Consider the following 15,442-nt stretch of genomic DNA (forward strand, 5'->3'; position numbering starts at 1 on the left):
TCCTTGGTTTGAAGGTTTAGGGTCATGGTTTCATGGGACTTCCCAGTTAATTGGCCTAATAATGTGTTTAGTGCTTCTGTTCTACCTCCTAGTTCGTTGCATTGGGCCTGGGATCTTAAAAGCTTACAAGCAGCCATCCAAGACACAACAATTGGTCTCTATTTGCCTGGAGCAACAGAGGAAGTAGAAGAGTCAGGAATAAGAGGAGGAAATGGAATGTGTGGCTAATCACCTCCGTGAACAATTGCCTCCTTTGCCATGAGACCAGAGGAACTGCATGGTGCCCAGCTACCATTACTGAACTTTTTGATCAAAGATTCTATAGAAGAATCCTGATCAGAAAGGGGGAAATGTGCAACAAAATTTCAAATTATCATAGATTCCAGACTTTCTGGAGCCATGGAGGCTGGATGAACCCCTGAAACTATTGCCCTGAGATAATCTTTAAACCTTAAACCAAAAATATCCTCTGAAATCTTCTTAAAATCAAACAATAGCTTAGCTTAACTAGTAAAAAATGTGTGCCTTAAGCATTATGCTCTTTTAAGAACTATTTATATAGGATCAAATTGACAGCAGCAACTGAAAGATTAGATAGGAAACTTCGGGGGCAGTGAGTTTGTTAATGGGGGAAGCTCAACTCAGAAAAGGAGGGTGAGTATGGTTGCACAACGCAAAGAAAGTAATCAATGTCACTGAATGGTACAAGTAGAAACTGTTGGTGTATGTTTTGCTATGTATATTTTCAATCACAACAAAATAAAGTAAATAAACAAACCCTCTGGAGCACAGTTCTACTCTGACACAATGGGGTCACCAAGAGTTGGAAATGACTCAACAGAAATTGGTGTTTTTTTCAATAAGAATCCTCTGATCAGATGCTTGGACATGGCAGCACAGGAGTGGTATGCCGGTAAATGTTTAGCAACTGCCTCTTGGGGATGAGAGGAGTCCGGATTGGTAGCATTTGCCAATTGCGTAATAAAAATACCTCCCACAATGGCTGATTTCAAGCTATCAATGTGAGGTCACTGAACACAGAGACGGGAAGAAATGTGTGCAATCAGTTCTCTTGAACCAGCATCACCAACTCCACCATATAAAACCAAAAACCAAATCCACTGCTGTCAGGTTGATTCCGACTCATGGCAACCCTATAGGACAGAGTAGAACTGCCTCAAAGGGTTTCCAAGGTTGTAATCTTTACAGAAGCAGACTGCCACATCTTTCTCTTGCAGAAAGACTGGTGGGTTCGAACTACTGATTTTTCAGTTAGCAGCCAAGTGCTTTGACCTCTGTGCCACCAGGGCTCCTCTCCACCACTGGAGCTATATTCAAGTGCTATAAAGTTTCTACACAGTAACCGTCAATTTCTGTTTTTACCTCCTTGCAGATGACGGCTCACACTTTGCAGAATACTGATATAAATTTCTTACACTTAAGAGTCCACAAAAAAGTCCCCGAAAGTCTATTGGCTCATTATTTTATTAGGATAAATTCTGGGCCCACAAAGTTCTAAGAAAACATTTTCAGAAAAGGTCCATTTACCCATTCTTTGCTATGAAAAAACAGGTCTCTGGGACAGTGCTTTCTCAGCTCACTCCTCTACTTCTCTGCAGCAAATTAAAGATTTTTATTACTTAAAGATTGCCTCTGAGTTCCTATGAAAAATGAAACTTAGACATTAGCAAAGTACAGTAATACAGTAAATTTATAGATGTTTGTCTGTATAATATTAGCTTCAGCCCCAACGCCCCATGACGGTACACTCAGGATTATGGTGAAACTAGAGAAATGCTTGGCTTACAGTTGTGATCCCTTCTGAGTTTTCACTAGGGAAATAGGTATCCAGGATAAAACCGTAGACTAAGATTAAATTTTATTTAGAGCTCAGAATCTTAAAAACAGTCTATCCATCCATTACCTATATAGTTATCCATCTCTATCTTTCTCATTCACTCTTTCTAAAAATACATTAAGAGGGACCTGCCTTTCTGGCCTAGTAATGTCAGACAAAAGCAGATCCTCTTGATCACCCTTAGAAATAGGCTTTGCACTAAAAGAGCTCCAGAGGAGCAGAGACACCGTTTAGTGAGGGCCAGTGATACATCATCAAGCCCAGTGGCCCAGAAGCCATAAGTTACAAACTATGAACAGAGAAACATCTCCGCAGTTCAGGCAGAGGCTCAGCTCTCTATCCTTCTCTTTTCCTTCCCTCCATCTAGAAGTATTATCTCAAAGGCCTCCCTGTCTCCTCTTTTACTTTTTCCCTTTTCCTGTTCTCCCTTCCCTGACGGAGTGTTCTTCCATTTCCTTTGCCTCTCTCCAACATCATAGTCAAGTACAGACTTTCCAATGATCCCCTTTCTTTCTCCTACAACTTAGCTTTATTGTGAACATGGGATCCTAGTCTTTGTTATAAGGAGCAATGAGGGGATAACACATTCAGGCAACTTAAGGGTAAAACCCAAAGCAGCCAGCAGACTTAAGGGCCTGCAGGATTGCAGGCAGACAATGGGGAGTTACATTAGCCCTCTTCATCCTTGCTTTCCCAGAACTAATTCACCTTTGTTCTTTTCTTTCAAAAACAGAGCCAGCCATTAGTAAAATAGCCAAAGCCTGTGGCATACAGAAAAGGGATAAACAGTGACTGGAGTGGGGAGTAACCAGCCCTGGAGTCCAGACAAGAGGTAATTAGGCTGACCTTGGGAGGTGACTGTGAGAACAGAAACGAAAACACGGATACAAGCCATATTTTGAAAGCAAAATCAACAAGATCTGACCACTGATTAGAGATGGGACAGCAAAGGCGAGGGAGAAAGATGGCACAAGTTCTTGAATGCTAACTGCAGCCAGATGAGTCATCTTGGAGCTCAGCTCCAACTGAGTTACCCAAATGAGAAAATGCCTTCGGTGGCTCCAAGCCCACCACATACAGAATGAAGTCTAAATTCCTATAGAAGGACTGCCACAATTTTGCACCAACTTATCATCAAGCCTGGACTTACTCATTTATTCATTCATGTACTTAACAAACACTTATTAAATCACTACTATGTCTATGCTGGATCATGGAATCAAAAATGGGGAACAGACAGTTTTTGACCTTGAGGAATTCAGTAGGGTGACCTTCAAATAAATCAAGAAACATACGTCCAGTTCTCTTCATCTGAAATACCTTGTTGTTGTTGTTTAATTGAGTTCCCACTATATGTCAGAGACTGCTCTTGGCATTGCGGGACCCAGTAAAGTTACTTTTATTCATTTCCCAATCAGACCTGTAAATAAATCAATTTGGAATTGTCTGTATAAAAAGCTGAGATCATAGGAACCACAGAGGGAAGAGACTGAAGAAGGAGAAGAGAGTCCAAACCAGACTCTGGGAGTCATGCCTATATTTCAAGAATTGGGAAAAGGAAGAAGAGCCAGAAATGGCTAGAAGAGTAATCAGAAAAGGAAGAGAAAAACAAGAGAGTCACAGAATCTGGGGAGCAGAGAGTTTCAAGAATAAAGGAGAATCTGAACTGTGTTCAGTGCAGCAGAGAGGCTAAGAGAGAGACACCGCCAAAACAGGCCACCACTCATTTCAATTGATAGCAAAGATTTAATGAACAGAGGGGAGGAAGTACATGGAGAGGGAAAGATTACAGATGCACAACAGAGCAAAACCAAAAGCCAAACTCGTTGCCCTTGAGTTGATTCCGACTCATGGCGACCCCATGTGTTACAGGGTAGAACTGCTCCATAGGGTTTTCTTGGCTGTAATCTTTACAGAAGTAGATCGCCAGGACTTTGTTTTGCAATGCCACTGAGTGGGTTCAAATCGCCAACCTTTCAGTAAGTCGCCAAGAGCAAACCATTTGTACCACCTAGGAACATACAACAGAGCAAGGAGATGCTTAATAAAGACTCTGGAGCAGGAATTGGGAAGGCACAGAATTCATGAGCATGGGGAGGGCTTGGCCTTGGAAGAGAGGAAAGACAATTCTTCTCCCAAGTTTAGAAAGAAGGAAAGGATAGACAAATATGCAGAGACACAAGCAGAAGGGAGGTCATGGAGGTCCATGGTGGGCTTGGAGACAAACAGCTCTGTTTGAATCCCAGCTGCCACATACTCTCTGTATGATTTCCAGCAAGTTACTTAAGCACTCTGAATCTTAGTTTCTTCATCTAAAAATGGGCATAATAATGACTTTCTCAGAGGGTGGTTGTGAGGAGAAATTGAGGAAATATAGGCGCAACTGGGAAACCCTGGTTGCCTAGTGGTTAAGCGTTATGGCTGCTAACCAAAAGGTCAGCAGTTTGAATCCACCAGGCGCTACTTGGAAACTCGATGGGGCAGTGCTACTCTGTCCTATAGGGTCACTATGAGTCAGAATCGACTCAACAGCAATGGATAATGGATAGGTACAACCAGTATCCCCCTTGCCTTACCAGTCTGAGGTATCTATGGGATCACATAAATTCTACTGGCCCTTGCTCATATCTGCTCACAGAGAACTGTGGCCCTCTTCAAAGTTCTCTTGTAAAAGTACTCACAAACAAGCCCTTTTCACTGAGCCTCAGTGCATCAGCCACGTCCCTGATGTCCCTGGACATAGAGTATCTCTGCTCAGCAGAGGCCCTGGAACAAACAAGATTTCAATCCAAACAATGCCAGCAGGTACTATAGAGCTTTCCTGAAGCAGCCTTCTTAGTTTTTACTTAGAGATCTCCCCCTACCTACCCATCCACAAGTCTCAGCTAGGGTCTGGACTGAAACCCAAGTGACATGACAAGCAGTGTGCCCTACCTAGCAATATCCCTCTGCTCCAATGACCAGTTTTGAGTCAGGCTCCTGGAAGGCTCCCTATGCTTCTTATGAACACATTTCTGGCAGGCTCACCCCAATAATTTGCTAGATACCTCCCGACGTGTGTCAGTCCCAGCCTGGGCTGGCATAGACCCTGCCACAGGGCAGGGACAAAAGAAAAATTAGTTCTCCTTCTCCGCTAATCCAGCACCATAGTTTTATTTCTACTTCTGGTTTGGGATGTCCCTTCCCTCATACTCAGTTGCATCTGGGTTTGATCCAGGTGCACAAAGACATGGGTATACTCTACAGTGTGGGGGTGGTAATGTTCAGCAACTTTTCTCTGGAGGAAAAGCCTGATTTGTAGTGTTTGCTAATTTCCATGGTGTAAATACTCCCACAACAGCTGATTTCAAGCTACTAACATGATATTAGCCAGTTTGCAAAATTCCAGAAAATTTAGCCATCAGTTCTCAAAAGTTGGTATGAGCTGGCTCCAGCACACCACTGGGCGGGTTGACTGGGAAGTCTTGCCTAGCAGCTTATTGAAGCCACTCTGAAGTTTATGTCCATTTAATAAAGCCCCACACATGTACAGTGACTGCTCTGTAAAGACAACATCCAACCCCAACTGCATTGCAAATGGGGATGAACTGCAAAGGTGCCAAGTCTCACTTAGAGACGTTCACTATTTTTGTGCAGTTTGGGAAAGGATTGTATTTAAATGAAGTTTTCGCATTTTGAGGGAAGCAGACACACCCTGATGGGTGAAATCTCAGGAATGATCACTGAACAAAAACACTGTCACCAAAAAAGTAAATAGTGACAAGTTTATAAGATGCTGTTGGCAGTAGCTGGATTTCTCAGTGCTGAACACAAGAGTTGGGCATGGTGGGAGCGGCTGGTTAGCCATTTGTCAGGCAAAGTCAAAACAGCCCTCCAGCTACAGCACAGACGGCAGACTGCAGCTCGTCAGCATTTTATTTATGACTCTTAATTAGCAAGCAAAAAAGGAGGGAAGTAGTTCCCAGCTTGGGATATATAGACTTATACATATATATTTTGCCCAGAAATTATCTTAGTCAAAATAATTTAAATCCTTACAATCTTGAGAGGTGTTATAATTTACATTTTATTAACAGAAAACTCCTTCCTGGGAGGTGTAATTATTCTAATTTTATCAATGAAAGGTCAGAGAGGCCAAGTGATTTTTCTAAGGTAACACAGCTGGAACATGGCAGAGTTGAGACTTGAACCAGTCTTTTGAATCTAATTCAAAGGCTTTTTCAATCATGCAATGTTGGCTCTTACCTGGCATGTCAGAGTAACAGTCCATTGACTTTTGTTAAAAGAGAGTTGACTACCAAATTCATGACATTTGTGAATGAACTTCACATTCTTATGGTTAGAATTAATTATTTGAAGGTAAAGGGGTGATTGAGTAGGATGACCTTTGCTGAGGAACTACCTGCCTGCTTTTGAAAAACTTGAGGTCTTGCTTTGTGATGGACAGAGTCAAATCAGCCACAGGGCAGGGAATATGAAGAGCAGATCCCCACAGCCCAGCAGAGAATGGCTCTGAAATTAAAGCCTGAGTGACCGTGCTCCATCAAGATGGGGTGTCTTTTAAGTTGTTGGACCTTTGAGTGCTTGTGATGTGTAGGAAGCATCAGAATCATGAGCAGCCTGGCAACTGTAAACATGTCAAATTGCTTACATCAGCCCTCTATTTGAAGACAGCATTAAGTGCTGCAACAGATTATTCTGATCACTGATTTGAGGGGAAACAAAAGAAAGAAAACCTGGTATTCATATAATATAGAAAAACCATTGTTATTGAAGTAAATCATCCTTGTTGTTAGCTGTGGTCAAATCAGCCCTCAAGTCATAGTGACCCCATATACAATGGAACAAAACACTGCTTGGTCCTACGCCATATCCATGATCGGTTTCAGATTGGACCATTGTGATTCATAGGGTTTTCCTTGGTTGATTTTCAAAAGTAGATTGCCAGGGCTTTCTTCCTAGTCCATCATAGTGTGGAAGCTCCACTGAAACCTGTTCAGCATCATAGCAACCTGCAAGCCTCCACTGGCTGACGGGTGTTGGCTGCACATGAGATGCGTTGGCCAGAAATCAAACCCAGGTTTCCTGTCTGGAAGGCAAGAATTTTACCACTGAACCATCAACGTCCCCAGTAAATCATCCTTATTATAAGTTTATTTTGTTTTTTAATTGCTGTGAACCCCAAAGGGTAAAGTGTCTATATTTAGTCCAAGGGTTCCATGTTTCACGAAAGAACTAGAAGGCAGCAACTTCCAAGCTCTCTGCGGAGGTGTGGTCAAAATATGATGGTCCCTTCTCCTGTCTTCCCAGGCACACAGAAGAATTGCACTTTTCCATCCCCTTCAGGTGAAGCATGGCCATGTGACTTACTTTGACCAATGACATATGATTAGATGTAATGTGTACCCCTTCTAGGTGGAAGCATTTAAGAGACGGTGCCCAGTTATTGATGCTCTTCTCAACAGTTCCATAGCACACGTTGAGATGGCAGACTGCTTGTCAGCTGGGTCCCAGAGTCACTCTGTCAAGCAGAATCCCCACTGAGTTTTAGAAGCTGTTGTTACCATAGTATAGCTTCGCATATTCTAACTGATATAAAACCAAAAAAAACCAAACACGTTGACATTGAGTCAATTCCGACTCATAGCGACCCTATATGACAGAGTAGAACTACCCCATAGGGTTTCCAAGGAGTGGTTGCTGGATTTGAACTGCCGACCTTTTGGTTAGCAGCCAAACACTTAACCACTGTGCCACAGGGGATGTCTTAGTTATCTAATGCTGCTATAATAGAAATACCACAAGTGGATGGCTTTAACAAACAGAAATTTATTCTCTCACAGTCTAGGAAGCTAGAAGTCCGAATTCAGGGTGCCAGCTCCAGAGGAAGGCTTTCTCTCTCTGTCAGCTCTGGGAGAAAGTCTTTGTCATTAGTCTTCCCCTGGTCTAGGAGCTTCTCGCTGCAGGGACCCCAGGTCCAAAGAACGCACTCTGCTCCTGGCTCTTCTTGCTTAGTGATAATGAGCTCCCTCTCTTCTCTGCTCACTTCTCTCTTTTTTATCTCAAAAGAGATTGACTCAAGACACTGTCCTGTAGATTGTGTCCTGCCTCATTAACATAACTATCACTAATCCTGCCTCATGAACATCATAGAGTTAAGATTTACAACACACAGGATAATTATATCAGATCATGAAATGGAGAATGACTACACAATACTGGGAATAATGGCCTAACCAAGTTGACACACATTTTTGGGAGACACAATGCAATCCATAACAGTGGAGGAGGGGGTTAACTAGAAGACAAAGTGAAAGTCTAAGTTAAAAGCTGAAAAATTCTAGACATTTGGAATCCTATCATAAATCTGAGTCTCTGAAAAATCAGTGCCTGGGGTTATATTCTTCGTGGAGTGAGCAAAGGAAGGTTAAAATTGGAAAATTGCTCAAAATTAATCTATTCATTCAGATTTACAATAGATTACTGGAAAGTACCTAGATTCATTACAGTCCATAAGACATCTTCTGAACTGAACATAAAATTGAGATTGAGTCAAATCAACTTAAGAAATATCCATTGCTTGCCTACTCCTTTGTTATGTGGAAGCCCCTTCTTTCTTTCAAGGAACTTACAGTGTAATTAGTGAGCTTAAACTTAACATCAGGAAAGTCAAATAAAATCTGAAAATAAAAGTTTAGGATAATGATAAATGTGATGCATAAATCAGCATAATAAGTGCCCAAAATCACCATGCAGAGAAATCCCTATAGGTGCACCAAGGTGACTCAATCGCCTCTGAAAACCTAGCCATTCTTTGTACCCTGCTTCATCCTATCAGTTAATATATTCCTATCAGTTCCTTATGGCTGAGACTGGCTGCAAGTAGAAGAGATGGAGGTGAAGTCCATGCTCTCAGGGCAAACACCTGAAGGAGAAAGATCTCAAGTTCTTGGTGGCTAAATTGGAAGTGGCCAAAAGCCAATAAGCTACCTCGTGGGTCTTGTCTTGTTTTGCCAACATGCCTTCCGTGTAATGGTGGAAGGACTAGAGGAAGGCGAAGGCAAAGGCAAAGGCCAAGGCCAAGAAACTGCAGAAGCTATCAGGCCATCATATCCCACAGGCCCCCCTCACCCCTGCTCCAGATGGCCTGACTGTAGCAACCAGGGATGCTGCCAACCCATTGGACAACAAGTGAGAGGCTCATTGCTGCATATGTCAGGGCACCTAGAGGTAGCACACTGGGAATTTGTCTTTGTATTAAAACATAAGTTTGAGATCTTATTAAGGAAGACTTGATTATCACGAAGATTTTGGTATCAATTCCCACCACCTTCCTCCCCAAGTCAGGCCCAAACAAACCCGTTCTATACAAAATGCCACAACTTCATGGTTCAAATGGAAGTTCTGTACCCTTCTCTCCAAGTTTCTGGAATCATCGAAGGTTAGGTGTAAATTATCAACATTCAGTGCATTCTCCAAGCTGCGTGATTGAACTCCTGCAAAGAAGGAGAGAGGTTAAGAATTCATCTCTTACCAGAGTTTGAGGAACCCCCCAGGGTAGCCTCTGGTGGTACAAACAACTTGTGTTTGGCTACTAACCAAAAGGTTCGCCGTTCAAACCCACCCAGCAGAAAGGCCTATCGATCTGCCTCCATAAAGATTACAGCCAAGAAAACCCTATGAAACTTAGTTCTACTCTAACACATGGGGTCACCATGAGTAGGAATCAACTTGACAGCAGCGGGTTTAGTTTGCCAGGGTAGAAGTACCCTGACACCAGGATACCCAGCAGCACTGAGCCTGAAACAACACTGCTGCTCCTTCCCTTGTATGAAGAAAGGGGTGAAATATCAAAGTCGGTGGCTACCTCATCCACAGTCCTCCCAAATGGAGTGGTCATTCCCTCAGTCCAGGCTGGGGAGCAGCTCTGGGCAAGTCTTTGGTAAAGATGACTCAAGGGCAGCCAGTCATAGCCTAGCTCATCCCCTGGGAGGTGGCCTCACCTCCAAAGTTCTGTCCAGCTAGGGACATGCAATTAACTGAGCCAATTAAACCTCTCTTTCTCTTTCAAAATTGAACGGGTAGGTAGTCATTCACTTGTTAGTAAGAACAGAAGGTGAAAAGAGGTATGCAGAGAGCCAGCGCCATGTAGGAAAGCTATGGGGCAGTGGATAGGAGAGTGCAAAGTTAAGACTAAGCTGAAGAAATGAACTAATGAAAAGATGCACAGAGTTGAAGGCAAGGCCCAGCTGGGGGCAGCAGTTGTGGTGCAGAGTCCAAGTGGCTGAGTCACTATGATGGGTGGGGTAGGAGCAGGAACGCCCACGGCTAAGCTTCTCTGGACTCCAGACCATTACAGAACCCAGCTCATTTCCCTGTGAACTTCCCTGGAGACTAACGCCCCATGACAGTCCTGTGTCTCGTATCCTGGCAGTAAACCCATCAGCAAGGTTGCCTCAGTGTGTCCCAGCTCTCACGCCCAAACTGACTAGCACACGTGAAGAGAGCCAGGCTCCACAGACACCTGGGTGCTGGTTAGTCTAGACCAGCCCTGATGTCCCCTCACCCGGGTCAGCTTCATCCCAGGCATTTGACACTTAGCATGTCAGGTTATGTAGTAACTTATTTGTGCAGGTGTTGCTGCTGTCCCAACGGCTACTTGTTCTATAGAATATTTTTAGCATGAGAAGGGGTGATGGGGGCTGAGAGAGCGGTTGGGAAGAAGAGAACTGCGCTAGGTGAGGACTGTGTCTTTTCTATCTTCACGTTCTCCATGCTGTGCTCAGTGCCTTGAACATATACATGCTCAGAAAATGATTGTTGATGATGCTTTCTTAATCCCACCTTCCTGTGTTTACAAAAGACAAGTACAGGCAATTGAAAATGAGGTCTCAGGGGACCTCTGGCAATTGAAACTCTTCCTTCCTCCCTTAGGGAGTGAACTGAGGAACACATAAGTGTACCCATGTGGTCTTCGTAGAAAGATATCACTTAGGGCAGATTTGGAGAGGGGGGAGGATAGAAAAAGAAAAACCTTCTCAAATCCATTTAAAACACTCTGTGCAGCTGTTTCCTGGACTCTCTGGAAGAACTAAGATGGAAAATGCTATATCTCCCCTCCACTACCCCTACCCCAGCCCCCCCACACTGACTTCCAGGTGACGCAATAATGAGCCCTCTGCGTTGCGCTGTCTGGAGGGAGGGCAGCAAGCTACAAAGCGTGAGGTACTGCCACCTCTCGGATGTTCTTCGCCAAAGCAAGTATCTGTCCCCGAAAGGCTGTATTTCGGTGATATTACGAAATGTTAACGGGCAATCTGTTCCGAAATAATTGCTCTGTGTGTTGGCCTCCTTTTCCATTTTAGAATTTCAAAGGCATTGCAGGCCCAAAGCGGCACTAGGCTGTTAGTGGTACCTGATTAAATCTAGCCCATCACAACCACAGCTTCACAAAAGATCTTGTTCTCAATAAAATGCAATTAATGGTATCATTGAAAAACTCCTGCCACTACAATTGAGATCGATTTAGAGCTTCAATTTAGAGCTGGGTGCAAACTTTAGGATCTGTAGCTTTTAGCTGACATGATTACCAGCACGTAATTTCTCGGATACATCCAAGTTTCTATAGGGAAAAAAGAATGTTTACCAGAAACACACAATAATAAGGGCTTCCTTCCCTTCTTCCTTAGACACTATCTCACACACACACACGTGCGCACACATACACATGCACACACATGCACACATACACATGCACACACACGTACACAGACACGCACACACACGCACACACACATGCACACACATGCGCACATAGACATGCACACACATGCGCACAGACATGCACACACATGTACACCCACACATGCACATACGCACACATACACATGCACGCACATGCACACACACACATGCACACACGTGTACACATACGCACACACGTGTATACATACACATGCACACACATGCACACACAGACATGCACACACATGTACACCCACACATGCACATACGCACACATACACATGCGCACACACACGTGCACACACGTGTACACATACACATGCACACACGTACACATACACATGCACACACATGTACACCCACACATGCACATACGCACACATACACATGCACGCACATGCACACATACACATGCACACACGTGTACACATACGCATGCACACACGTACACATACACATGCACACACATGCACAACCCAGTTTCGTTCCAGTTATTCTGCGTTCACCGTGTCTCCCTCCCCCATGGGAAACCTGATGAGTCCATGCTGGAAATATCCAAGGTGCTCAGAAGTAGGAGACCAATTCTAAGGCTTTTATTGCATGATGGTCGTTCTGCAATATTTATACTGATTGGCCCTACTCCTGAGAGGAAATAGGTTGTTTCTCTTATTCTCCCAGGTACAGGCCATTTGAGCCATTGGGTTGTCATTTTTTTAATCTCCACATTTCCCTAGGGATACTGAGAGGATGATTTAAACTGCAACATTCGCTCCTTTAGGCTAGATTTTCAAAGCTACACCAGGGGAGGTAAAAGCGCAAATCCTGTTATTGTTACAGGATTAATGCACAGAAGTCCCAGAATACCGCTTTGGAAATGTAGCCAAAGAATATTATTTTAATGTACTGGATGTTATTTTTAGACTCAGTTATAGCCCAGTTATGAGCTGTTGTATCAAAAATGAGACAAGACAGATCGCTGTCCTCAATCTAAAATCCTAATGAAGTTTTTGGTGCTTGTGTTTTCTCACCACTTCCACTTAAAAATCTGGATATTTGGAGAAAGAAAGGAAAAGACAGAAACTACAGCAGCTACCTCCTACCTGCTCCTCTGTTGCTATAGAGGCTGCTGCTTCAATTACTGGTTCTCTAGAATACTTACGCATAGTCTCTCCCCCCACCCCCGGGGGGAGGCAGGTGGTAAGTAGAGGAGGTATTGAATCATGGGGGCCTCTTGACCACACCACAAAAAGCTCCTGCCATTAAGCATTTCTATTTCTACTTTTACACATCTTCTTAGACTGATGTTTAAAAATAAATATCTGAAAAAGGTCTTCCAGTTGGAGTAACATTGCTTCCAAGTTTGCCCTGCGGGCGTCAACCAACATTTATTGATTCTCTAGATCCCTGCTGTTGGGTTTTATTAAACTGGGGCTTCTCTTTTCTTTTGGTTTCTGAGTCATTGCATAGATTTTAGGAGATGACCGCTCACTGTCTCTAGGCTACATTAGCCTGTTAGATGACAGCCTCCAGAAGAATTCTAGCTTTTCTGATAGTCAAAAGTACTCTACGCTAATAGTTCCTCTCACTGACTTTCAAAATCCCAGAGCGTCTTCAGTTTTCTCAGAGGGTATCATATCATACAAGAAGGACAAACATGTTTGCACACATCTGTTTCTGTGTGGGGTAAGGTGAACAGGGTGCATCCCCACTTACATAATCTTGCGGATTACATTATGTTAGTGAGGAATGTTTCACTTTGAACTCTTCCTATCTTTGGCCAGAAAGGACTCCCAGAGCCCAGAGCCATCTCAGCAAAGACAAATGAACCTTTTTGAACCACCAGGAACCACCAGCTCCAACCTTGGTTTTCAGAGCAGTTGTGAGGAAGGTTAAATGAGTAACATTATGAGAATTTAGCGTAGTAGTTGGCACATTGTAGGCTCCACTGAGTTAAGGAAGCAGCAGCATAAACAATCTTAAATATTCATCTTTTATATGCGTGTGCATTTTTCAAACTTACACGTTATCTCACCAGCAATAAAACGAGAAGTCTTGCCAATGCCTGCGGTGGTTACTCAATGTACATTTAATGTAGAGACAACCTGAGTCACAAGTCGGCTTCTCCCACATAGTGTGTAGATAGAGGTTGAGCTATAAGTAGGACTGGAATTAAATTCTCCATGTTAGTTTTTAGGGCATTGTTCAGATCATAACCACTGTATTTCTTCATCACTTAAATGCAAGAGATTGCGTTCTAGACATGCAAACTCCAGAAGGTCACTCCCAAATATATATTTAAAATTATAAAAATAGATTAATCAATAACGTTTATGAATACCTACCACTGGTACATGAGGGGCACTGGTGGGTCAGTGGTAGAATTTCACCTTCCATGCGGGAGACCAGGGTTCGATTCCTGGCATGCATCTCATGTGTAGCCGCCATCCATCAGTGGAGGCTTGCATGCTGCTATAACACTGAATAGCCTTCAACAGAGCTTCCAGACTAAAATGGACTAGAAGAAAAAGCTCTGGTGATCTACTTTCAAAAATCGGTCAATTAAAATATGGATCACAATGACCCAATCCACAACTGATCATGGGGATGGAGCAGGACCGGGCAGCATTTTGTTCAGTTGTGCATAAGGTCACCATGAGTCCGGGACCAACTCAACAGCAGCCAACAACCACCACCACCACCACTGGTACAGTACAATAAATTAGGTACTAAAATGTATATATACTTGGTAAACAGTTCTTTCTCTCAGGAACACTCATTTAAGAACTACTAGGATACTAGCTGTCATGGATTAAATTGTGTCCCCCAAAAATGTGTGTCAACTTGGCCAAACTGTGATTTTCAGAATTATGTGACTGTCCACCATTTTGTTATCTAATGTGATTTTCCTTTATGTTGTAAATCCTACCTCTATGATGTTAATGAGGTGAGATTAGCGGCAGTTATGTTAATGAAGCAGGACTCAACCTACAAGATTAGATTGTGTCTTAAATCAATCTCTTTTGAGATATAAAAGAGAGAAGCCAGCAGAGAGACATGGGGACCTCATACCACCAAGAAAGCAGTGCTGGGAGCAGAGTGTATCCTTTGGACCCAGGGTTCCTGTACTGAGAAACTCCTAGTCCAGGGGAAGACTGATGACAAAGGACCCTCCCCCAGAGCCGACAGAGAAAGACTTCCCCTGGAGCTGGCACCCTGAATTTGAACTTCTAGCCTCCTAAATTGTGAAAGAATAAATTTCTCTTTGTTAAAGCCATCCACTTGTGGTATTTCTGTTATAGCAGCAGTAGATAACCAAGACACTAGTATACACCTATATTTTACCAAGCTTAAAATTTACCAGCACCTAGCCCAATAGCACATCTAATATATTGTAATTCCACATATTCATGTAACAAATACATAAATAAATGAATACTATGAATCACTAATGGAGCCCTGGTGGTGCAGTGGTTAAGAGCTCAACTACAAACCAAACGGTTGGCAGTTCAAATCCACCAGACACTCTCTGGAAACCCTCTTGGGCAGTTCTACTCTGTCCTATAGGGTTGCTATGAGTCGGAATTGACTCGATGGCAAGAGATTCATGAATAACTAAAGATGAATTTCAATGTCAGCAGGTACAAGTAGAAGAATCTGATAGCTTACCTCACCCATAGAATGGGAAGACTAATACTGCATTGGAGAATTATAAAGTGAGACAATGTATGTAAACGACTATAGTAGCAGCCTTCTAAAATGTCTCCCAATGAACCTCATCTCCTAGTTTTTATGCCCTGTGTAGTCTCCTGCCCTTTGAGTATGAACTGGACCTAGTGACTT

General features: G+C 43.1%; 1 protein-coding gene across 1 annotated transcript in view; it reads right to left on the reverse strand.

Annotated features, from left to right (window-relative positions):
• Positions 1-15,442, reverse strand: part of LOC111822931 (uncharacterized) — a 114,370-nt gene that overhangs the window by 44,191 nt on the left and 54,737 nt on the right. The window contains exon 3 of the mRNA XM_023743146.1: positions 9,269-9,354. Within this exon, the coding sequence (XP_023598914.1) occupies positions 9,269-9,354 (86 nt within the window). The remainder of the gene's footprint in view (positions 1-9,268; positions 9,355-15,442) is intronic.

This window comes from Trichechus manatus, unplaced genomic scaffold, assembly GCF_000243295.1.
Source record: "Trichechus manatus latirostris isolate Lorelei unplaced genomic scaffold, TriManLat1.0 scaffold00239, whole genome shotgun sequence".
Classification (NCBI taxonomy): Eukaryota; Metazoa; Chordata; class Mammalia; order Sirenia; family Trichechidae; genus Trichechus; species Trichechus manatus.